The sequence below is a fragment of the Somniosus microcephalus genome, chromosome 27, assembly GCF_052327205.1.
Source record: "Somniosus microcephalus isolate GS21.2 chromosome 27, FLI_Smic_1.0, whole genome shotgun sequence".
In the NCBI taxonomy this organism is placed as follows: domain Eukaryota; kingdom Metazoa; phylum Chordata; class Chondrichthyes; order Squaliformes; family Somniosidae; genus Somniosus; species Somniosus microcephalus.
Window position 1 is genome coordinate 49,231,457 of NC_141013.1, and position 24,584 is coordinate 49,256,040.

General features: G+C 47.4%; 1 protein-coding gene across 2 annotated transcripts in view; it reads left to right on the forward strand.

Annotated features, from left to right (window-relative positions):
• Positions 1 to 24,233, forward strand: part of ankdd1a (ankyrin repeat and death domain containing 1A) — a 162,493-nt gene extending 138,260 nt beyond the window's left edge. For both annotated transcript variants that reach the window (XM_085968938.1, XM_085968937.1), the window contains one exon: positions 23,641 to 24,233. In XM_085968938.1, coding sequence (XP_085825064.1) covers positions 23,641 to 23,702 — 62 coding nt within the window. In that variant the 3' untranslated portion in view covers positions 23,703 to 24,233. The remainder of the gene's footprint in view (positions 1 to 23,640) is intronic.
• Positions 24,234 to 24,584: the final 351 nt, after the last annotated feature.

Below are 24,584 nucleotides of genomic sequence, written 5' to 3' on the forward strand. Positions count from 1 at the left end.
CCTAGGGTACTTAAGGAAGTGGCCCTAGAAATAGTAGATGCATTGCTGATCATCTTCCAACATTCGATGGAATCTGGAACAGATTGGAGGGTAGCTAATGTTACCCCACTATTCAAAAAAGGTGGTAGAGAGAAAACGGGGAATTACAGACCGGTAAGCCTGACATCGGTAGTGGGGAAAATGCTAGAGTCCATTATAAAAGATGAAATAGCAGAGCACTTGGAAAACAGTGACAGGATCGGACAACGTCAACATGGATTCACAAAAGGTAAATCGTGCTTGACTAATCTACTGGAATTTTTTGAGGATGTAACTGGTAAAATAGATACGGGAGAACCAGTGGATGTGGTGTATCTGGACTTTCAGAAGGCCTTCGATAAGGTCCCGCATAGGAGATTAGCGTGTAAAGTTAAGGCACATGGGATTGGGGACAAGGTATTGACTTGGATAGAAAACTGGTTGGCAGACAGAAAGCAGAGAGTTGGAATAAACGGGTCTTTTTCCGAGTGGCAGGCAGTGACTAGTGGGGTACCGCAGGGATCGGTCCTAGGACCCCAGCTATTCACAATATATATAAATGATCTGGACAAGGGAACTAGATGTAATATCTCCAAATTTCCAGACGACACAAAGCTGGGTGGGCGTGTGTGCTGTGAGGAGGATGTCGAGAAACTTCAGGATGATTTGGACATGTTGGGTGATTGGGCAGAAACATGGCAGATGCAATATAACGTGGATAAATGTGAGGTTATCCACTTTGGTGGCAAAAACCGGAAGGCAGATTATTATCTAAATTTCAATTTCAATTTTCAATTTCAATTTTAGTTTTATTTGTCACATAACCAAATACAACAAGTGAAATCCAGTCAGTGAAATGCTTTTTCCTTAACGAGCCGAGCGCACCAAGCAGCAAAGGACACTTAGCTGCCTGGTACGCACGGAGCCCGCAAGGACGGCAGCCATCTTCATCGGCGCCATCACAATAGGGTCCGCTCTCGCCTCGCTCCGCCTTTCCCGCACTTCTGCCCGACAGTCTTCAGCCGCCGTGGTACCGACGCCATCTACTGCACCGATAGCGACTCTTTAATGTCCTCTCCATGGCGCTGGTGACTCTAATAGCCTGCGTGTCTCCTCCACACACCTGGCCTGCACATTGCCCCTGGCTGTCCTACTTGGCGTCCTGGTAACCGGGTTCCGCTCCAGCTCTCGCTCCTTCAAACTGCCCTCTCCAGCTCTCGCTCCTTCAAACTGCCCTCTCCAGCTCTCGCTCCTTCAAACTTCTCTCTCCAGCTCTCGCTCCTTCAAACTATCCTCTCCAGCTCTCGCTCCTTCAAACTGTCCTCTCCAGCTCTCGCTCCTTCAAACTGTCCTCTCCAGCTCTCGCTCCTTCAAACTGCCCTCTCCAGCTCTCGCTCCTTCAAACTGCCCTCTCCAGCTCTCGCTCCTTCAAACTGCTCTCTCCAGCTCTCGCTCCTTCAAACTGCTCTCTCCAGCTCTCGCTCCTTCAAACTGTCCGCTCCAGCTCTCGCTCCTTCAAACTGCTCTCTCTCCAGCTCTCGCTCCTTCAAACTGTCTCTCCAGCTCTCGCTCCTTCAAACTGTCCTCTCCAGTGGCAATAGATTGGGAGAAGGGGAAGTGCAACGAGACCTGGGTGCCCTTGTGCACCAGTCGCTGAAGGTAAGCATGCAGGTGCAGCAGGCGGTTAAGAAGGCAAATGGTATGTTGGCCTTCGTAGCGAGAGGGTTTGAGTACAGGAACAAAGATGTCTTGCTGCAGTTGTACAGGGCCTTGGTGAGACCACATCTGGAGTATTGTGTGCAGTTTTGGTCGCCTTATCTGAGGAAGGATGTTCTTGCCATGGAAGGAGTTCAACGAAGATTCACCAGGCTGATACCTGGGATGGCAGGAATGACGTATGAGGAGAGATTGGGTCGATTGGACTTGTACTCGCTGGAGTTTAGAAGAATGAGAGGTGATCTCATTGAAACTTATAAAATTCTGACAGGACTGGACAGACTAGATGCAGGAAGGATGTTCCCGATGGTCGGGGAGTCCAGAACCAGAGGACACAGTCTAAGGATAAAGGGGTAGGCCATTTAAGACAGAAATGAGGAGGAATTTCTTCACCCAGAGAGTGGTGAACCTGTGGAACTCTCTACCACAGAAGGCGGTGGAGGCCAGTTCATTAAATATATTCAAGAAGGAGTTGGATATATTTCTGAAGGCTAAAGGGATCAAGGGGTATGGGGAGAAAGCAGGGACCGTGTACTGAATTTGGATGATCAGCCATGATCGCATTGAATGGCGGAGCAGGCTCGAGGGGCCGAATGGCTTACTCCTGCATCTTCTATGTTTCTATGACCTCTTTGACCAAGCTTTTGGTCACCTTCTTAGGCAGTCCCTCGGAACCGAGGATGACTTGCTTTCACATTAAAAATGAGTTCTCAGGTGAATGATGAGTCCAATGCGGGACCTACAGTCTCTGTCACAGGTGGGGCAGACGGTGGTTGAAGGGGAAGCGTCTGAGCTCCCGGGCAACGATAGCAGTACGGCGTTCCGGTCTGTCACTGTTGGGGTTGTCTATGAGGGTCCTGACGTTCCAGGTCCCGAACTTCATTTTAAAGGGTGGAGGATGCCTGTGTGTGAATTCTTTTAACGTGGGGTGGCCGTTGCACACCAGCTACCACACGGGCTTGACAGAGCAAGGTCTTGGTCCAATGGCAAGGGGATCCGCGACGATTGGAGACCAGGCTCTGCTACAGCGGCCTAGCGCACACAAACATATTCCTACTGTCCTCCTCCCTCCTTCCCGCAGGTCCTCTCTGCTTGGGTTTCGTAGGATGCATTGTGGTCCTCCCGACCTCGCTGTTGGCCCGTGCCGCACCTTCCCTGGGCCCCGACCCCGCTGTTGGTCCACGCTGCGCCACTCCTGCGCCTTGACCGCACTGCTGGTCTCGTCCTCGTTCCTGGGTCCCGGCCTCTGACATGAATGATGTTGTCTCTTACAGGATCAAATTAGCACTGATATTCTCGCGATCCCTGGTCCCGAGCTCCACTCGCGATCCACTAGTCACTAGTCTAGTGGAGAAGCTTAGTCCTGCCCTAATTTGTCCTTATGTGGATCGGTGTCAAATTCTTTTGTCTGAAAATACTCCTGTGCAGCGCCTTGGGACGTTTTACTACGTTAAAGGTGCTATATAAATACAAGTTGTTGTTGTTGCATTACCGATCTCACATACAGTGTAAAAAATGTTTCCTCATGTCGTCTCTGGTTCTTTTGCCAATCACCTTCAATCTGTCCTCTGGTTACCGACCCTTCTGCCACCGGAAACAGTTTCTCCTTATTTACTCTATCAGAACCATTCATGATTTTGAACACCTCTATCAAATACCCCCTTAACCTTCTCTGCGTGAAGGAGAACAACGCCAGCTTCTCCAGTCTATCCACATAACCGAAGCCCCTCATTCTAGTAAATCTCCTCTGCACTCTTTCGAAGGCCTTGCCATGCTTCCTAAAGTGTGGTATCCAGAATTGGCCACAACACTCCAGCTGGGGCTTAACTAGTGTTCTATAAAGGTTTAGTATAACTTCCTTGCTTTTGCACTCTATGGGGTTAAATTGGAGAACCCCAAAAACAGGTGTGGGGATTGCGGTGCGCGATTAACCTGCGCCCGTTCATGCAATGCAGGCAACACGGTAAATTGGTGCTGTCTGCTGCTTTAAATGATTTCTGTGTGCAGCCAGCGGTACCCGCACTGTTCATTGGCTGCACGTATCAGCAGAGGGTCCGATATTGCCAGTGGCTGGTGCATCTTAAAGGCAGCCTGCACCTCTTAAAGGGGAGGTGCACTGTGGCTGCAAGAAGTGGTGGGAGTTTTTCAGAAGGCAATCTGGGCTGTGATACTTTGAGCAATGGCTGAACATGTGAGAGCGCGAGCACCAGGGTTTTCAGACAATGCACTGGAGGTCTTGGTGGAAGAGATGGAGAAGGAGAGATGTCCTGTATCCACAGGGGGCAGGAGGCCCTCTAGACACATGCTCAGGAGGCAGTGGGAAGAAGTAGCGGCGAAGGTCAATGCCAAGAGTGTTGCTCCAAGAAGATGGATGCAGTGCAGGAAGAAGTTTAACAAACTCATATGGGTTGTCAAGGCGAGTGAGTTCATCTTCAAATGGGATATCCTAACAAATGCACCACTAGCCTCATCAACTGCTTAATTCACTACACCCTCACCCCCACCTTTATTTTTATTTGTTCATGGGATGTGGGTGTCACTGGCAAGGCCCAGCATTTATTGTCCATCCCTAGTTGCCCTTGAGAAGGTGGCAATGAGCCACTGCCTTGAACCACTGCAGTCCGTGCAGTGAAGGTGCTCCTACAGTGCTGTTAGGGAGGGAGTTCCAGGATTTTGACCCAGCGACGATGAAGGAACGGCGATATACTTCCAAGTCAGGATGGAGGGGAACTTGCAGGTGGTGGTGTTCCCATGCACCTGCTGCCCTTGTCCTTCTAGGTGGTAGAGGACGCGGTTTTGGGAGGTGCTGCCGAAGAAGCCTTGGCGAGTTGCTGCAGTGCATCTTGTAGATGGTACACACTGCAGCCACGGTACGCCGGTGGTGGAGGGAGTGAATGTTTAAGGCGGTGGATGGGGTGCCAATCCAAGCGGGCTGCTTTGTCCTGGATGGTGTCGAGCTTCTTGAGTGTTGTTGGAGTTGCACTCATCCAGGCAAGTGGAGAGTATTCCATCACACTCCTTGTGCCTTGTAGATGGTGGAAAGGCTTTGGGGAGTCAGGAGGTGGGACACTCACCGTAGAACACCCAGCCTCTGACCTGCTCTTGTTGCCACAGTATTTATGTGGCTGGTCCAGTTAAGTTTCTGGTCAATGGTGACCCCCCCCCGCCCCGACCCCCCTCCCAGGATATTGATGTTGGGGGATTCAGCGATGTAATGCCGTTGAATGTCAATGGGCAGTGGTTAGACTCTTGTTTGTTGGAGATAGTCATTGCCTGGCACTTGTGTGGCGTGAAAGTTACCTGCCACTTATCAGCCCAAGCCTGAATGTTGTCCAGGTCTTGCTGCATGAGGGCATGGACAGCTTCATTATCTGAGGAGTTGCGAATGGCACTGAACACTGCAGTCATCAGCGAACATCCCCACTTCTGACCTTATGATGAAGGAAAGGTCATTGATGAAGTAAATGAAGATGGTGGGCCTGGGACACTGCCCTGAGGAACTCCTGCAGTGATGTCCTGGGGCTGAGATGATTGACCTCCAACCACCACAACCATCTTCCTTTGTGCTAGGTATGACTCCAGCCAGTGGAGCGTTTTCCCCCCCGATTCCCATTGACTTCAGTTTTACTAGGGCTTCTTGATGCCACACTCGGTCAAATGCTGCCTTGATGTCAAGGGCAGTCACTCGCACCTCACCTCTGGAACTCAGCTCTTTTGTCTATGTTTGGACCAAGGCTGTAATGAGTCATAACGGCATAGAAGGAGGCCATTCGGCCCATCGAGTCTGTGCCGGCTCTCTGTAGAGCAATCCAGTCAGTCCCATTCCCCCGCTCTATCCCCGTAGCCCTGCAAGTTTATTTCCCTCAAGTGCCTATCCAGTCTCCCCTTGAAAACATTGAGTGTCTCCGCTTCCACCACTTCCGTCGGCAGCGAGTTCCAGGTCATCACTGCTGCGTAAAAAAGTTTTTCCTCACCTCCCCCCTGTATCTCTTGCCCAAAACCGTAAATCTGTGTCCCCTAGTCCTTGTACCATCAACTAGTGGGAACAGCCTTTTCCCATCTAACCTATCCAAACCCGTCATAATCTTGTACACCTCTATCAAATCACCCCTCAATCTCCTTTGCTCTAATGAAAACAAACCAGCTTCTCCAACCTGTCCTTGTAGCTAAGATTCCTCATCCCCGGAACCATTCTGGTAAATCTTCTCTGCACCCTCTCAAGTGCCTTCACATTCTTCCTAAAGTGTGGTGACCAGAACTGGACGCAATACTCCAGTTGTGGTCAAACCAGCGCTTTATAAAGGTTCAGCATAACTTCTCTACTTTTGTACTCAATACCTCTATTTGTGAAGCCCAAGATCCCATATGCTTTGCTAACCAGTCTCAATATGTCCCGCCACCTTCAGGGACTCATGCACATTAACTCCCAGGTCCCTCGGTCCCTGCACACTCTTTAAAACTGTGCCATTAAGTGTATATTGCCTCTCCCTGTTCCTTCTGCCAAAATGCATCACCTCACACTTCTCTGTATTAAATTCCATCTGCCACTTGTCTGCCCATTCTGCTAACCTTTCTATGTCCTGTTGCAGTCGATTGGTATCACCCTCACTGTTTGCCACACCCCCAAGTTTGGTGTCATCGGCAAATTTAGAAATTCTACTCTGTATTCCAATATCCAGGTCATTTATATATATTAAAAAAAAGTGACCCCAGCACTGACCCTTGGGGGACACCACTGTCTACCATCCTCCACAGTCTGAAAAACAGCCATTTACCACAACTCGCTGTTTTCTGCCCTTAAGCCAATTCCTTCTCCAAGCTGCCACTGACCCACCTATTCCATGAGCCTCAATTTTGTTAACCGGTCTGGAGCCGAGTGGTCCTGGTGGAACCCAAACTGGGCATCAATGAGCAGGTTATTGGTGAGTAAATGCTGATTGATAGCACTGTCGACGACACCTTCCATCACTGTGCTGATGATTGAGAGTAGACTGATGCAACGGTAATTGGCTGGATTGGATTTGTCCTGCTTTTTGTGGACAGGACATACCTAGGCAGTTTTCCATATTGTCGGATCGATGCCAGTGTTGTAGCTGTACTGGAACAGCTTGGCTAGAGGCGCGGCTAGTTCTGGAGCACAAGTCTTCAGTACGATAGCCGGGATGTTGTCGGGGCCCATAGTCTTTGCTATATCCAGTGCGCTCAGCCATTTCTTGATATCACGTGGAGTGAATCGAATTGGCTGAAGACTGGCTTCTGTGGTGGTGGGGACCTCAGGAGGAAGCTGATATGGATCATCCACTTGGCACTTTTGGCTGAAAATGGTTGCAAACGCTTCAGCTTCGTCTTTTGCACTCACGTGCTCGGCTCCACCATCATTGAGGATGGGGATATTCATTGAGCCTCCTCCTCCCATTAGTTGTTTAATGGTCCACCACCATTTACGGCTGGACTGCAGAGCTTTAATCTGATCTGTTGATTGTGGGATTGCTTAGCTCTGTCTATAGCATGCTGCTTCCGCTTTTTAGCATGCATATAGTCCTGTGTTGCGGATTCCCCAGGTTGGCACCTCATTTTTAGGTACGCCTGGTGCTGCTCCTGGCATGCTCTTCTACACTCCTTATTGAACCAGGGTTGGTCCCCTGGCTTGATGGTAATGGTAGAGTGAGGGATATGTCGGGCCATGAGGTTACAGATTGTGGTGGATTACAATTCTGCTGCTGCTGATGGCCCACAGCGCCTCATGGATGCCCAGTTTTGAGCTGCTAGATCTGTTCTGTAACTATCCCATTTAGCACAGTGGTAGTGCCACATAACACAATGGAGTGTGTCCTCAGTGTGAAGACGGGACTTTGTCTCCACAATGACTGTGCAGTGATCACTGCTACCAATGCCGTCATGAACCGATGCATCTGCGACAGGTAGATTGGTGAGGACGAGGTCAAGTAGGTTTTTCCCTCATGTTGGTTCTCTCATCACCTGTCGCAGGCCCAGACTGGCAGTTATGTCCTTCAGGACTCAGCCAGCTCGGTCAGTAGTGGTGCTACCGAGCCACTCTTGGTGATGGACATTGAAGTCCCTCACCCAGAGTACATTCTGTGCCCTTGCTACTCTCAGTGCTTCTTCCAAGTGGTGTTCAACATGGAGGAGTACTGATTCATCAGCTGAGGGAGGGTGGTAGGTGGTAATCAGCAGGAGGTTTCCTTGCTCATGCTTGACCTGAAGCCATGAGACTTCATGGGGTCCAGAGTCAATGTTGGGAACACCCAGGGCCACTCCTTCCCGACTGTATACCACTGTGCCGCCACCCCAGGGATGGTGATGGAGGAGTTCGGGACATTGGCTGAAAGGTATGATTCTGTGAGTATGATTATGTCAGGCTGTTGCTTGTCTAGTCTGTGGGACAGCTCTCCCAAATTTGGCACAAGTCCCCGGATGTTGGTGAGGAGGACTTTGCAGGGTTGACTGGGCTGGGTGTGCCGTTGTTGTGTCCGCAGCCGGTGCCGAGGCCGATGCCGGGTAGTCCGTCCGGTTTTATTCTTATTGTTTTTCGTAACGGTTTTTTACAACTGAGTGACTTGCTGGGCCATTTCAGAGGGCAGTTAAGAGTCAACCAGATTGCTGTGGGTCTGGAGTCACATACAGGCCAGACCGGGTAAGGACGGCAGATTTATTTCGCTAAAGGACATTAGTGAACCAGTTGGGTTTTTACGACAATCCGATAGTTTCGTGGTCACCATTACTGATACGAGCTTTTTAATTTCAGATTTATTTAATTAACTGAATTTAAATTCCCCAGCTGCCGTGATGGGATTTGAACTCATGTCTCGGGATCATTATTCCAGGCCTCGGGATTATTAGCCCACTTTGATACTATTCCCACCTACTAACAATCTCTCATCAATCAGGACTCAACCCTACCATTCATATGCTTTATCTCACCCTCACACACTTCACACTGTTGCAAGCCTAGCACACAATTCACAGCTCTCACACAGCTATTCAACCATGACAGCTACATCACCCAAACATATTGCAGGACACTCGCTGACACACTTCCCGCTTTCTTGCAGGAGAAGGTGGCGCACAACCAAAGGCAGCAGGAAAGAACAGGAGGAGGGCAACCGCACCTGCATGGAGGAGGCAGTGCTGGCCATCATGGGAAGGGGCATCGCTGAGGCCGCAGCCACTAGCGGGGCTGGAGGGATCGATGATGAGGGTATCCTCCTTCTTTCATCCCACTTCTCCCTCATCCCACAGTCTATTCTGACTCCCAAGCTGCAGATGGTGTAAGCATGCACTTCTTACTTTCTCCTCTCCCCTCATCACAACCCAACCCTTGTCCCTTTTTCATTTCAGATACTCAGGAACTGGAACTTTCCCAGTCAGAGGAGAAAGAGGAAGAAGACAGTAAAGATAAAGAGACACCATCACTCAATCTCACAGTCACAGCCACCAGCTCAGATACGGACACTGCGCGTAGATTAGAGGATAGGCTGGAGCCCCCTGGATGTCTAGGGACACACAGGGTAGGATAAAGAAAAAAGGGAGGCGTATGACAGATACCGAGGGCTAAATACTCCAGAATCTTTAGAGGAGTACAGAAAGTGCAGGGGTGCAATTAAAAATTATATTAGGAAAGCAAAGAGAGAGCATGAAAAATTCTTGGCAAGTAAAATCAAAGAAAACCCAAAGATGTTTTATAAATATATTAAGAGTAAGAGAATAACTAAAGAAAGAGTAGGACCTATTAGAGATCATGATAGTCATCTGTGTGTGGAGGCGGGAGACGTTGGTAGGGTTCTTAATGAATACTTTGCATCTGTTTTCACAAAGGAGAAGGGCGAAGCAGACATTGCTATCGGGGGGGGAGGAGTGTGAAATATTAGATGAAATAAACATAGTGAGAGAGGAAGTATTAAGGGGTTTAGCAGCTTTAAAAGTGGATAAATCCCCAGGCCCGGATGAAATGTATCGCAGGCTGTTAAGCGAAGCAAAAGAGGAAATAGCAGAGGCCCTGACCATCACTTTTCAATCCTCTCTGGCTTCAGGTGTGGTGCCGGAGGACTGGAGGACTGCTAATGTGGTACCCTTGTTTAAAAAGGGAGAAAAGGATAGACTGAGTAATTACAGGCCAGTCAGCCTAACCTCGGTGGTGGGAAAATTATTTGAACGAATTCTGAAGGACAGGATAAATCTTCATTTAGAAAGACACGGATTAATCAAGGATAGTCAGCACGGATTTGTTAAGGGAAGGTCGTGTCTGACAAACTTGATTGAATTTTTTGAGGAGGTAACAAGGAGAGTAGATGAGGGTAGTGCATTTGATGTAGTGTATATGGACTTTAGCAAGGCTTTTGATAAGGTTCCACACGGCAGACTGGTCACGAAGTTAAAAGCCCATGGGATCCAGGGCAAAGTGTCAAGTTGGATTCAAAACTGGCTCAGAGACAGGAAGCAGAGGGTAATGGTTGATGGGTGTTTTTGTGACTGGAAGGCTGTTTCCAGTGGGGTTCCGCAGGGCTCAGTACTAGGTCCTTTGCTTTTTGTGGTATATATCAACGATCTTGACTTGAATATAGAGGGTATGGTTAAGAAGTTTGCAGATGATACTAAAATCGGCTGTGTGGTTGATGCTGAAGAAGGAAGCTGTAGACTGCAGGAAGATATCAATAAATTGGTCAGGTGGGCAGAACAGTGGCAAATGGAATTCAATCCGGAGAAGTGTGAGGTAATGTATTTGGGGAGGGCTAACAAGGGAATACACATTAAATGGTAGGACACTGAGTAATGTAGAGGAACAAAGGGACCTTGGAGTGCATGTCCACAGATCCCTGAAGGTAGCAGGCCAGGTAGATAACGTGGTTAAGAAGGTATACGGAATGCTTGCCTTTATTAGCTGTGGCATAGAATATAAGAGCAGGGGGGTTATGCTTCAACTGTATAAAACACTAGTTAGGCCTCAGCTAGAGTACTGCGTGCAGTTCTGGTCACCACATTACAGGAAAGATGTGATTGCACTAGAGAGGGTACAGAGGAGATTTACAAGGATGTTGCTGGGAGTAGAGAATCTTTGCTATGAGGAAAGACTGGATAGGCTGGGTCTGTTTTCCTTGGAACAGAGGAGGCTGAGGGGAGACCTTATTGAGGTGTATAAAATTATAAAGTGGATAGAAAGGACCTGTTTCCCTTAGCAGAGGGGTCAAAAACCAGGGGGCACAGATTTAAAGTAATTGGGGGAAGGTTTAGAGGGGATTTGATGGGAAATGTCTTCACCCAGAGGGTTGTGGGGGTCTGGAACTCACTGCCTGAAAGGGTGGTAGAGGCAGGAACCCTCATCACATTTAAAAAGTACTTGGATGTGCACTTGGGATGCTCTAACCTGCAGGTGTACAGACCAAGGGCTGGGAAATGGGATTAGGCTGGATAGCTCTTTGTTGGCCGGTGTGGACATGATGGGCCGAAATGGCCTCCTTCCGTGCTGAAAAAAAAAAACAGGATCTGCACATGTGTGCAGGAGCCAGGGCAGGGAGAAAGGATAGCGCAGGTGCAGCTCACTGGAGGGCGTGTTTACACTACTTCTGCTGCCAAGGATTCAGATGAGGACTTCAATGGGCCAGGCTACAGAAGAAGGCTGATGAGAAGGAGATGTCATGAGTGGATAACCCTTGTCACCCAGTAGCTGCCTTTGACTTGCCGCGGTGGGATTGCCGCAGAATGAAGGAATCGTGACTGCTGCCAGGATACCGGGCATTCACCTGCATGGTGTGCTGCCCGAGGTCACACACCAGCTGCACATTGAGGAAGCAAAATCCCTTTCAGTTCATGAAATCGGCCGAGTTTTCATGAGGTGCACGCAAGGCAATATGTTTGCAGTCAATGGCATCCTGCATCATTGAGAAGCTTGCAATCTGTGCAAACTCTCGTGCTTGCTCTGCCTGCTTGTCTTTGGCAGGAGGGAATGAGATGAAAATGTTTCTCTGTCTATAGAGGCCTCAGAGACCTCCCTTTTGCAGCAGGGCACTGCAAACTGCGAGATGTAGCCTGGAAGGAGCCTTATGCATAAAAGTTAAGAGCCACGGTCAGCTTGACAGCCACAGGCAGTGAATGTGGTCCTTGACAGCCACAGGCAGTGAATGTGGTCCTCGACAGCCACAGGCAGTGAATGTGGTCCTTGACAGCCACAGGCAGTGAATGCTGTCCTTGACAGCCACAGGCAGTGAATGCTGTCCTTGACAGCCACAGGCAGTGAATGCTGTCCTTGACAGCCACAGGCAGTGAATGTGGTCCTTGTCCTGCTCTGAAGTTGCACTTGTGGCTGCAGCAGTTGGCAGATTTCAGTCACCACCTCTTTAGTGAAGTAAAGACGTCTCGAGCATTGGTCCTTGCTGAAGTTGAGGTAAGAGAATTACTCCCTAAAGACCCTCGGCGGATATGGCCTCCTGCTGATAGCCCTTCTCCCCCCCCCCCCCCTCCTCCTCCTCCCTCATCTATCAGCTTGGCCTGCTGTGTGAGGCTTCTGCTCATTCTCCCAGTCCTGCTCATTCTCCCAGTCCTGCTCGTTCTCCCAGCCCTGCTCGTTCTCCCAGCCCTGCTCGTTCTCCCAGCCCTGCTCGTTCTCCCAGCCCTGCTCGTTCTCCCAGCGCTGCTCCTTCTCCCAGCGCTGCTCCTTCTCCCAGCGCTGCTCCTTCTCCCAGCCCTGCTCCTTCTCCCAGCCCTGCTCCTTCTCCCAGCGCTGCTCGTTCTCCCAGCGCTGCTCGTTCTCCCAGCGCTGCTCGTTCTCCCAGCGCTGCTCGTTCTCCCAGTCCTGCTCGTTGCCAAGAGGAAGCCCTACCAGGCCACTCATGTCTGGAAGCAACTTGTTTCAACACAAGCTTTTATATGAACTCCAGCACCAGCCAGACCACACCCTGTAGAATATTCAGAGCTTACCCAAGTATAGGAAAGCTCCAAAAATACGTAGAATTGCACCAACAGCCAGAAGAAATAATCCAGCAACTAACCTTAAAGTAGTTCATGATCCCTTTATATAGTGCTGGTGGGTGTTCTTCATTCCATTTAATGTCATGTTCAGCTGTGCAAATTTAAGAGGGTGTTGGCTGTAACGTGGCATTTAAAAATGGCAGTGCTGGCATCAAATCAGCAGTGCGCACTGATTGGTGACATGATCGGCCTGCTCTGCATGCTGCCAGCGGTCGTTAGTGTTATGTTCATTAATAAATAGACATTCTTATTATGAACACAGCTAGCTTTTGCTAGACCTTTTATTGAGCACATGTGGACTAGGTACAGTATCTGTAGAGGCTTCCATCTTGACTGCTGCCTTGTGGGTAGCCTAGTGCCTCATGGGTAATGTCATCTTAATATATATACAGCTGGGTAGTGTAGTCTTAAACATACAGCTATGTACAGCCCTATGGCTCCACCTAGTGTCCACTATAGAATGACATGTTATTGATCATTACATCCCCCTTTCTTTGAGGTTTCACAAAATCAATATCAATCAACTTTCAAGAAAACAATAAAGATAATATCAGTAACACTTTTGTTAGTGCTCTATAAACAAACATTTTCAAAACAGTCAACACATTTTCAAAGCTTTACATTGTACTCAAAGATTAAGTCTATCAGGCTCTTTTACTACACGGGTAAGTCTGATGTGTCTTCATGAGATTGTTCTGGCGGTGAATGACAAGATGCAGTTGCGGCATTGTCATCAATCTGCTCTTGAATAGTCTCTTGTGTTTTTAGGAGGGAACGGCGGTTCCTCCTGAGCATCTGTCCTTCCTCAGTTCTAACAGTGTATGACCTTGGTCCTACTTCCTCAAGAACTGTAGCTTTCTTGTTCCATGCATCTGGATCCTCAATCCTGACAACATCATCCCTTGTCAATGGTTTTAGAGTTTTGGATGACTTGTCATAGTATGATTTCTGTTTCAGCTTTAGCAGTTGACGTCTCTGTCTCAGTTCCTCACTTTGCTGTTCTTTTGCACAGCAGGATAGCGTGGTGCGCAACTTGCGACCCATTAGTAGTTCAGCAGGTGAAGAACCACAGTCTAAAGGTGAGGCTCGGCAGCTCAGCAGGACGAGATAAGGATCAGACTTGTTTTCTGTCGCTTTCTTCAGTAGCTGCTTGAGAACTTGAACACCTTTCTCTGCCTTACCATTTGACTGAGCATACAAAGGACTGGATGTGATGTGCTGAAAGTCATACTGTGCTGCAAACTGTTGCCACTCCTTACAGTTGAAGCACGGACCATTGTCGTTAACGGCAATCCTGGGAATTCCATGTCTGGCGAAGATGGATTTCACATGCATTATGACACTGCTTGCTGTGGTGCTTGAGAGCAGCGCCATCTCAGGATAGTTAGAATAGTAGTCAATCACTATTAGATAGTCTACCATTTAAATGAAAAAGGTCCATACCAACCTTTTGCCATGGTGCTGTTGGTATGTCAGCTACTATCATCGGTTCCTTTGCTTGTTTGTTTTGGTGTTTCTGACATGTCTCACATTTGCCTATCATCTTCTCAATGTCCTTATTTATGCCAGGCCAATAAACAGTGTCTCTTGTCCTCCTTTTGCATTTTTCAATTCCGAGGTGTCCCTCATGAATCCTTTTGAGCATGTCTTGACGTAGAGCCTGTGGAATGACTATTCTGTTCTGTTTTAGTAATAGTCCACTTGCGACACTCAATTCTGACCTTATGTGAAAATATTTTGGACAGGAACCTTTAGGCCAACCATGATGAATGTTCTCTATTACTGTTTGTAATACTGTATCTTTTACTGTTTCTTCTGCTATTTGCTTTGATTTTGTGTCTGACACTGGCAGCGCAGCAGTGACCATACTCACATGGACATCCACGTCTTCTTCAGTAGAGCTCACATGACTCATTGTGGGTGCTCGGGATAGTGCATCTGCTAACACTATGTATTTGCCTGGTGTGTAGATCAGTTCAAAGTCATATCTTTGCAGCTTCATCATGAGTCGTTGAATCCTTGGAGACATCTCATTCCGGTTTTTTTTTATGATGGCAACCAGAGGGCTGTGGTCTGTCTCAACTGTGAAGGTGGGAAGTCCATATATGTAGCCATGAAACTTTTCTAGTCCAACTACCAAGCCTAGACATTCCTTTTCAATCTGGGTGTATCGACACTCGGTATCAGTCATAGACCTGGAGGCATAGGCAACAGGCTTCCAATCTTCACCCTCTGCTTGTAGCAAGACCACACCTAGGCCATCTTTTGATGCATCCGTTGACACTTTGATTCTTTTTGTTGGGTCAAAGAAGGTGAGTACAGGTGTGGTTGTCAGCACTGTTTTGAGGTTTATCCACTCTTGTTCATGTCTTTCTGTCCATGCGAACTCATTTGTTTTATGTAGCAGGTCTCGCAGACAGGCTGTCTTGGCTGACAAGTTAGGAATGAACTTTCCAATGAAGTTTATCATCCCCATGATGCGTAGCACTCCTTTTTTGTCAGTGGTTCGGGGCATGTTGAGTATGGCGTTTACTTTTTCCATATCTGGCTCTATTTCTTTACCAGATAGATTATCTCCTAGGAAAGTGACTTCCTGGACGCCAAACTGACACTTGGCTTTGTTGAGCTTCAGTCCATTCCGGCGTATGCTCTGTAGCACTTTAGTCAGTCTCTCATTGTGTTCTTTCAGTGTGGAGCCCCAGATGATGATGTCATCAACATAGACCCGAACTCCTTCCAGACCTTCAATTATGTGTTCCATCGCTCTATGAAAGATTTCAGATGCAGATATTATCCCGAAAGGCATTCTGAGGAAACAATACCTGCCAAATGGAGTGTTGAAGGTACAGTATTTGGTGCTCTCTTCATCCAGTTTTAGTTGCCAAAATCCTTGTGAGGCATCGAGCTTTGTAAAGTATCTGGCACCTGACATTTCACTGGTGATTTCTTCTCGCTTGGGAATCTGGTAGTGTTCACGTTTTATGTTTGCATTTAAGTCCTTTGGATCCATGCATATTCTTAGATCATTGTTTTTCTTTACACATACCATGGAGTTAACCCAGTCTGTTGGCTCTTCGACTTTCCTGATGACTCCTAGTGTGGTCATTCTGTCCAGTTCATTCTTGAGCCGGTCACGCAGGGGTGCTGGAACTCTTCATGGAGCATGTACCACTGGCTGAGCATCCTGCTTTAGCTGGATCTTGTAAGTGAATGGTAGAACTCCAAATCCTTTGAACACATCCTGGAAATTATTCACTACAGAATCCACCGAGTCATCTGGTCTGCTTATGGCACAGTTTATACGGTAGACTCTCTTGACCAGTTCTAAGTCCTCACAAGCTTTGTCACCTAGTAGAGAATCAAGTCTTTCAGCCACAACAGAAAACATGAGATGATGCACTTTGTCTTTGACTGTCACTTTAAGTCTGCATACACCTAAGCTATCTATTTTCGGTCCATTATAGTCCTTCAGTAGTACTGACTTTTTCTGTATTTTGGGCTTTTCTTTCATATTGTTAATGTCACTCATACTGATTAAGTTTGCTTTTGCCCCAGTGTCTAGTTTCAAGGTAACTAATGCTCCATTTACCTGCAGTGGGATCATCCATTTGTCCTCTTTTACTGCATTAACTTTATGTTCAGCATTGTCCATTTCTGAGGGCTGCACATTTTCTGTATCCTTTTTGATATTGTCACATGATACCATTCGTACAAAAAATGTCTCACTTAAATCAGTGTCCTCAATTACATTAACTCGTTGCCCATTCTTAGTTTTTACTTTTGAAAAGCATTGTTTGGCAAAGTGATTCTTTCCATTACACTTTGTGCACATTTTTCCAAACGCTGGGCATTGTTTTAACTGGTGTTTGTAACCACAGCGTTTACAATTAAAAATTTCATCCTCCGATTGCTTTTCATTTCTGTTCTGCCTACGTTTCTTCCCCTTGTAGGACACAGCACCGACAGCAGCATTATCACTCATTACAATCGCATCATTATTGATTTCACTGAAAGTCTTCGCGTGCTTTCGAGCTAGCTCGCTGGCTTGGCATATTTTCACCGCATTTTCCAAATTTAGTTTGGTTTCTCTCAACAGACGTTCCCTGACTTTTTTATCATGAATACCAAACACAATCTGGTCACGAATCATGGATGCTTTGAGCTCAGAGAAATTACATGTCTGTGCTTTCAGTTTCAGATCAGTTATAAAGCTATCAAAAGTCTCATTTTGTTGCTGTGTCCGAGAACGGAAGATGTATCTTTCATACGTCTCATTCTTTTTGGGAGAACAATGTGCATCAAATTTCTGTAGCACATCGTCTAATTTGTCTCTGTTCTCCGCTGGATTAAATACAAATGTATTAAATACCTCTATCGCCTGTGGGCCTGCAACCGTAAGCAGCAACGCTATCTTCCTTGCGTCTGGCTTCGTACCGAATCCGATGGCTGCAATGTAGAGTTCGAATTGTTGTTTAAGAGTCTGCCAATTGTAGTCGATGTTTCCTGTGAGTTTCAAACGCTCTGGTGGCTTCAAATTCTCCATTTCGCTTTTCACAATTTTCAGCAGATCTTCACCATCCTGGTACCATGTTATGTGCATTAATAAATAGACATTATTATGAACACAGCTAGCTTTTGCTAGACCTTTTATTGAGCACATGTGGACTAGGTACAGTATATGTAGAGGCTTCCATCTTGACTGCTGCCTTGTGGGTAGCCTAGTGCCTCATGGGTAATGTAGTCTTAATATATATACAGCTGGGTAGTGTAGTCTTATATATATACAGCTATACACAGCTCTACGGCTCCACCTAGTGTCCACTATAGAATGACATGTTATTGATCATTACAGTTAGGCGCGCACAAACCCCTTTCCCAAGATGTCGTGGCCCAGTGTGCACCTTGGACCTCATGTCCGAGTGTAAAAAGCACTGAGTGCAGCACGAGTCCGAGTGACGAGTCCGAGTGTAAAAAGCACTGAGTGCAGCACGAGTCCGAGTGTAAAAAGCACTGAGTGCAGCACGAGTCCGAGTGTAAAAAGCACTGAGTGCAGCACGAGTCCGAGTGACGAGTCCGAGTGTAAAAAGCACCGAGTGCAGCACGAGTCCGAGTGTAAAAAGCACCGAGTGCAGCACAGCTCATTGGAGGCGGTATCAGCGGCGGCAGTACACAAAAGCAACTACTGCAAAACAGCTATAGTGACTTCACAACCAAGGAAGGAGCTGATTGGTGAGTAGCTGGTAAGTGTTTCTAGTTAATAGTCTGTAAAGTAAAGGCATGACAGGGCAGCTCAGTCCTGGGGAGTGCACATCCTGTGCCATGTGGGAAATCCTGGACGCTTCTCGTGGCCTGGGTGACCACGTGTGCGGGAAGTGTGCTCGAGCTCTGGGTTTCGGAGCTTGAGCGGCGGCAGGAGTCACTGCAGTGTATCCGCGAGGCTGAGAGTTACGTGGATAGCACGTTTCTGGAGGTGGTCACCCTGAAGCTTAAGAGTGTGCAGGCAGAGAGGGAATGGGTGACCGCCAGACAGAAGAGGAGGACCAGGCAGGTAGGGCAGGAATGCCCTGAGTGCATCTCGCTTGCTAACCAGTTTCCGGCTCTGAACACTGGTGCAGCCAGAGCCAAGTCCACCGCTCAGCTGCACAGGGGGGAGAAAGAAGAGTGGAAGAGCAATAGTGGTAGGGGATTCGATAGTTAGCGGAGCAGACAGGCATTTCTGTGGCTGCAGACGTGACTCCAAGATGGTATGTTGCCTCCCTGGTGCCAGGGTCAAGGATGTCACTGCGGCTGCAGGACATTCTGAGGGGGGAGGGTGAACAGCCGGAGGTCGTTGTCCATATCGGTACCAATGACATAGGTAGAAAGAGGGATGAGGTCCTGAGGCAGATTTTAGCGAGCTAGGAAAGAGATGAAAAAGCAGGACCTCAAGATAGTAATCTCCGGACTACTCCCGGTGCCACGAGCTAGTGAATATAGAAATAGGAGGATAGAGCAGATGAATGCGTTGCTGGGGAGATGGTGCAGGAGGGAGGGCTTTAGACTCCTGAGGCATTGGGACCGTTTCTGGGGGAGGTGGGACCTGTACAAACCGGACGGGTTCCACCTCAAGAGGACCGGGACCAATATCCTCGCAGCAGGGTTTGCTAGTGCTGTTGGGGAGGGTTTAAACTAGCTTGGCAGGGGGATGGGCACCTGAGAGTGGATTCAGAAGGGAGAGAAGCAAAGCTGGAAATGGAAGGCAGAAAATTACTAAGCGAGTTTGGTAGGCAGAGGATACAAAGGCTAGAAAATAGACAACAAGGGAGTTTGGCAGTGCTAAATGGTATATACTTCAACTGAGGGCACAGATAGACACGTATCTATGATATAGAGTATGATATAGCTATTACTGAGACATGGCTGAAAGAAGGGTAGCTCAACATTCCTGGTTACAGGGTTTTTGGATGAGATAGAGAAGGGGACAAAAAAGGAGGGGGGTCATAATATTGATTAAAGAAACAATTACAGCTGTGAGGAGGGATGATATCTTAAGAAGGATCATCCAATGTAGGGATAAACGGATCTTTTTCAGATTGGCAGGCTGTAACTAGTGGGGTGCCGCAAGGATCAGTGTTGGGGCCTCAGCTATTTACAATCTATATTAATGACCTAGATGAAGGGACCGAGTGTAATGTATCCAAGTTTGCTGGTGATACAAAGCTAGGTGGGACAGTAAGCTGTGAGGAGAACACAAAGGGTCTGCAAAGGGATATAGATAGACTGAGTGAGTGGGCAGCAAGGTGGCAGATGGAGTAAAATGTAGGGAAATGTGAAGTTATTCACTTTGGTAGGAAGAATAGAAAAACAATATTATTTAAATAGTGAGAAACTTTCAAATGTTGGTGTTCAGAGAGATTTGGGTGTCCTCGTGCAAGAAACACAGAAAGCTAGCATGCAGGTACAGCAAGCAATAAGGAAGGCAAATGGCATGTTGGCCTTTATTGCAAGGTGGTTGGAGTATAAGAGTGAGGAAGTCTTGCTACAATTGTACAGGGCCTTGGTGAGACCACACCTGGAGCACTGGGCACAGTTTTGGTCTCCTTATCTAAGGAAGGATATACTTGCCTTGGAGGCGGTGCAATGAAGGTTCACTAGATTGATTCCTGGGATGAGGGGGCTGTCCTATGATGAGAGATTGTGTAGAATGGGTCTATACTCTCGACTTTAGAAGAATGAGCGGTGATCTCACTGAAACATACAAGATTCTGAAGGGGATTGACAGGGTAGATGCTGAGAGGTTGTTTCCCCTGGCTGGAGTGTCTAGAACTAGGGGGCATAGTCTCAGGATAAGGGGTAGGCCATTTAAGACCGAGATGAGAAGGAATTTCTTCACTCAGGGGGTTTCTATATCCTGTTGGAATTCTCTGCCTCAGAAGGCTGTGAATGCTGAGTCTTTGAGTATATTCAAGGCTGAGATCGATAGATTTTTGGACTCTAGGGGAATCAAGGGATATGGAGATCGGGCGGGAAAGTGGAGTTGAGGTCGATGATCAGTCATGATCTTATTGAATGGCGGAGCAGGCTCGAGGGGCCGTGTGGCCGACTCCTGCTCCTATTTCTTATGTTCTTATACAGGGTAGGATAAAGAAAAAAAGGGAAGCTTATGACAGATACCAAGGGCTCGATACTGCAGAAACCCTAGAGGAGTATAGAAAGTGCAGGGTTGAAATTAAAAAGGAAATTAGGAAAGCAAAGAGGCATGAAAAAATATTGGCAAGTAAAATCCAATGTTTTATAAATACATTAAGAGCAAGAGGATAACTAAAGTAAGAGTAGGGCCTATTAGGGACAATAAAGCTAACCTGTGTGTGGAGGCAGAAGACATGGGTCATAGAGTCATACGGCACAGAAGGAGGCCATTCGGCCCATCGAGTCTGTGCTGGCTCTCTGTAGAGCAATCCAGTCAGTCCCATTCCCCCGCTCTATCCCCGTAGCCCTGCAAGTTTATTTCCCTCAAGTGCCTATCCAGTCTCCCCTTGAAAACATTGAGTGTCTCCGCTTCCACCACTTCCGTCGGCAGCGAATTCCAGGTCATCACCACTCGCTGCATAAAAAAGTTTTCCCTCACATCCCCCCTGTATCTCTTGCCCAAAACCTTAAATCTGTGTCCCCTAGTCCTTGTACCATCAGCTAGTGGGAACAGCCTTACTCTGTCTAGCCTATCCAAACCCGTCATAATCTTGTACACCTCTATCAAATCACCCCTCAACCTCCTTTGCTCTAATGAAAACAAATCCAGCTTCTCCAACCTGTCACTGAATCCTCACAGTACAGATAGAGGCCATTTCGGCCCATCGAGCCTGCACCGACACATATCCCACCCGATCCCCGTAACCCCTACACCAACATGTATCCCACCCTATCCCCATGTATTTAATCCCCCTAACACTAAGGGTCAATTTTTATCATAGCCAATCAACCTAACCTGCACATCTTTGGACTGTGGGAGGAAACTGGAGCACCCGGAGATAAACCCACGCAAACACGGGGAGAATGTGCAAACTCCACACAGACAGTCACCCGAGGCCGGATTCGAACCCGGGTCCCTGGCGCTGTGAGGCAACAGTGCTAACCGCTATGCCACCGTGCTGCCCTTGTAGCTAAGATCCCCCATCCCCGGAACCATTCTGGTAAATCTCCTCTGCACCCTCTCAAGAGCCTTCACATCCTTCCTAAAGTGTGGTGACCAGAACTGGACACAATACTCCAGTTGTGGCCTAACCAGCGCTTTATAAAGATTCAGCATAACTTCTCTACTTTTGTACTCAGTATCTCTATTTATGAATCACAAGATCCCATATGCTTTATTAACCACTCTCTCAATATGTCCTGCCACCTTCAGGGGCATATGCACATTAACACCCAGGTCCCTCTGTCCCTGCACACTCTTTAAAACTGTGCCATTAAGCGTATATTGCCTCTCCCTGTTCCTTCTGCCAAAATGCATCACCTCACACTTCTCTATTAAATTCCAAAATAACAACAGAAAATGCTGGAAAAACTCAGCAGGCCAGGCAACATCCATGGAGAGAAATTAGAGTTGATGTTTCGGGTGAACCCTTTTTCAAAGCTGGAAAGGAAGTGAAATAGATCGAAGGCAGGGCTGCGATAGAACAAAAGAAGTAAAGAGACATTAAGAGGTATTCAAAACCAGACAAGATGGTAATAGGACAGTGGAGACAAAAGACGTCTCAGATTAGGTGTGAAGTGTACTGGCAGGATAGGAGACAGCTGCCATGTGGGAGAGAGAAAAAAAAAAGGAAATTAAATTCCATCTGTCTGCCCATTCTGCTAGCCTTTCTATGTCCTGTTGCAGTCGATTGATATCACCATCACTGTTGATTCTTCATGAATACTTTCCGTCTGTTTTCACAAAAGAGGGACAATGCAGACATTGCAATCAGGGAGGAGTAGTGTGAAATATTAGATGAAATAAACAGTGAAAGAGGAAGTATTAAGGGGATTAGCAGCTTTGAAAGTGGATAAATCCCCAAGCCTGGATGAAATGTATCCCGGACTGTTAAGAGAAGTAAGAGAGGAACTAGCGGAGGCTCTGACCATCATTTTTCAATCTTCTCTGGCTACAGGTGTGGTGCTGGAGGACTGCTAATGTGGTACCCTTGTTTAGAAAGGGAGAAAGGGATAGACCGAGTAATTACAGGCCAGTCAGCCTAACCTCTGTGGTGGAAAAATTATTGGAAAAATTCTGAGGGACAAGATAAATCTTCATTTAGAAAGACACAGATTAATCAGGGACAGTCAGCATGGATTTGTTAAGGGAAGGTCGTGTCTGACTAATTTGATTTAATTTTTTGAGGAGGTAACAAGGAGGGTCGATGAGGGTAGTGCGTTTCATGTAGTCTATATGGATTTCCAGTTGATACAAAAATTGGCCGTGTGGTTGATGATGAAGAAGGAAGCTGTAGACTGCAGGAGGATATCAATAAATTAGTCAGGTGGGCAGAACAGTGGCAAATGGAATTCAATCTGGAAAAGTGTGGGGTATTGCATTTGGGGAGGGCTAACGAGGCAAGGGAATACACTATAAATGGTAGGACACTGAGAAGTGCAGAGGATCAGAGGGACCTTGGAGTGCATGTCCACAGATCCCTGAAGGTAGCAGGACAGGTAGATCAGGTGGTTAAGAAGGCATACGGGATACTTGTCTTTATTAGCCGAGGTATAGAATATAAGAGAAGGGAGGTTATGCTTGAACTGTATAAAACACTAGTTAGGCCACAGGTAGAGTACTGCGTGCAGTTCTGGTCACCACATTACAGGAAAGATGTGATTGCACTAGAGAGGATGCAGAGGAGATTTACGAGGATGTTGCCTGGGCTGGGGAATTTTAGCTATGAGGAAAGATTGGATAGGCTGGAGTTGTTTTGTTTGGAACAGAGGAGGCTGAGGGGAGACCTAATTGAGGTGTATAAAATTATGAGGGGCCTAGATAGAGTGGATAGAAAGGATCTATTTCCCTTAGCAGAGGGGTCGATAAACAGTGGCACAGATTTAAAGTAATTGGTAGAAGGTTTAGAGGGGTTTTGAGGAGAAATGTTTTCACCCAGAGGGTGGTGGGGGTCTGGAACTCACCTGAAAGGGGGGTAGAGGCAGAAACCCTAACCACATTTAAAAAGTACTTGGATATGCACCTGAAGTGCCGTAACCCACAGGGCTACAGACCAAGAGCTGGAAAGTGGGATTAGGCTGGATAGCTCTTTTTCGGCCGGCTCAGACACGATGGGCCGAATGGCCTCCTTCTGTGCCGTAACTTTCTATGATTCTATGATGTCCGAGTGCAAAAAGCACTTAGCGCAGGATGTAGCTGGAAATTACATTTCCGTAATTATTTCTCGTGTTAATTATATTTACATTAATTTGCAGAAAGTATCCGAAGAAAAGCAAATGCTGACTGCAGTTCTCCCAGGAAGTGTACAGTGATGTGATGTCTGAGGAACTGCGTCCTCTGAAGATTTGGAGTCGCTGCAGAACTTCGTTACCATGAACAGGAGACAGGGTCGATGTAGCCCCGAGTGGGATCGGCAGTGTACAAAGCACGAACTGAGTGTGGGGGCAACCTGGCTTTACTGATGAACTACTTGATCTCAACGCATCAACTGTGCGAATAATATCAAAGGGCGAAGTCACATCACAAGTGATAATCACAACCAGGCAAACCAGATAGCAATTATAGATCTTTATTGTTTCTGTTAAACTACTCAAAATATTGAAATAATATAGAAAGCCAAAGTGACGAGAAAGGACTGCTGATATTTTAAGGCGGAACGGTCAGGTTTGCGGGAACCTTTGATCATTTGTTTAAGTTCCATTGTAACCTCGCGAAGCCTTGCTTCACAAAAAGATCAGACAGAAAAGGCTGAACCTTTGTATTTTTCTTCTTTTCAAACACACGGGTTTGGTGCCTGTGTACTGCCCTTTCCATCGGGGAAGTAAATCCAAACAACCCATTCTGTTCACAGTGGCTGCGATGTGTTTGCTTTTATAGTCGTCTTCTTCTTAGGCAGTCCCTCGGAACCGAGGATGACTTGCTTCCACATTAAAAATGAGTTCTCAGGTGACTGATGAGTCCAATGCGGGACCTACAGTCTGTCACAGGTGGGGCAGACGGTGGTTGAAGGGGTGGGTGGGTGGGGTGCTTGGGTTGACGTGCGCTCCTTGCACTTGCTCCCGGCGAAGAGACTCGAGGTGTTCGGCACCTTCCCGGATGCTTTTCCTCCACATTGTGCGGTCTTGGGCCAGGGATTCCCAGCTGTCGGTGGGATGTTACACTTTTTCAAGGAGGCTTTGAGGGTGTCCTCTGCCCACCT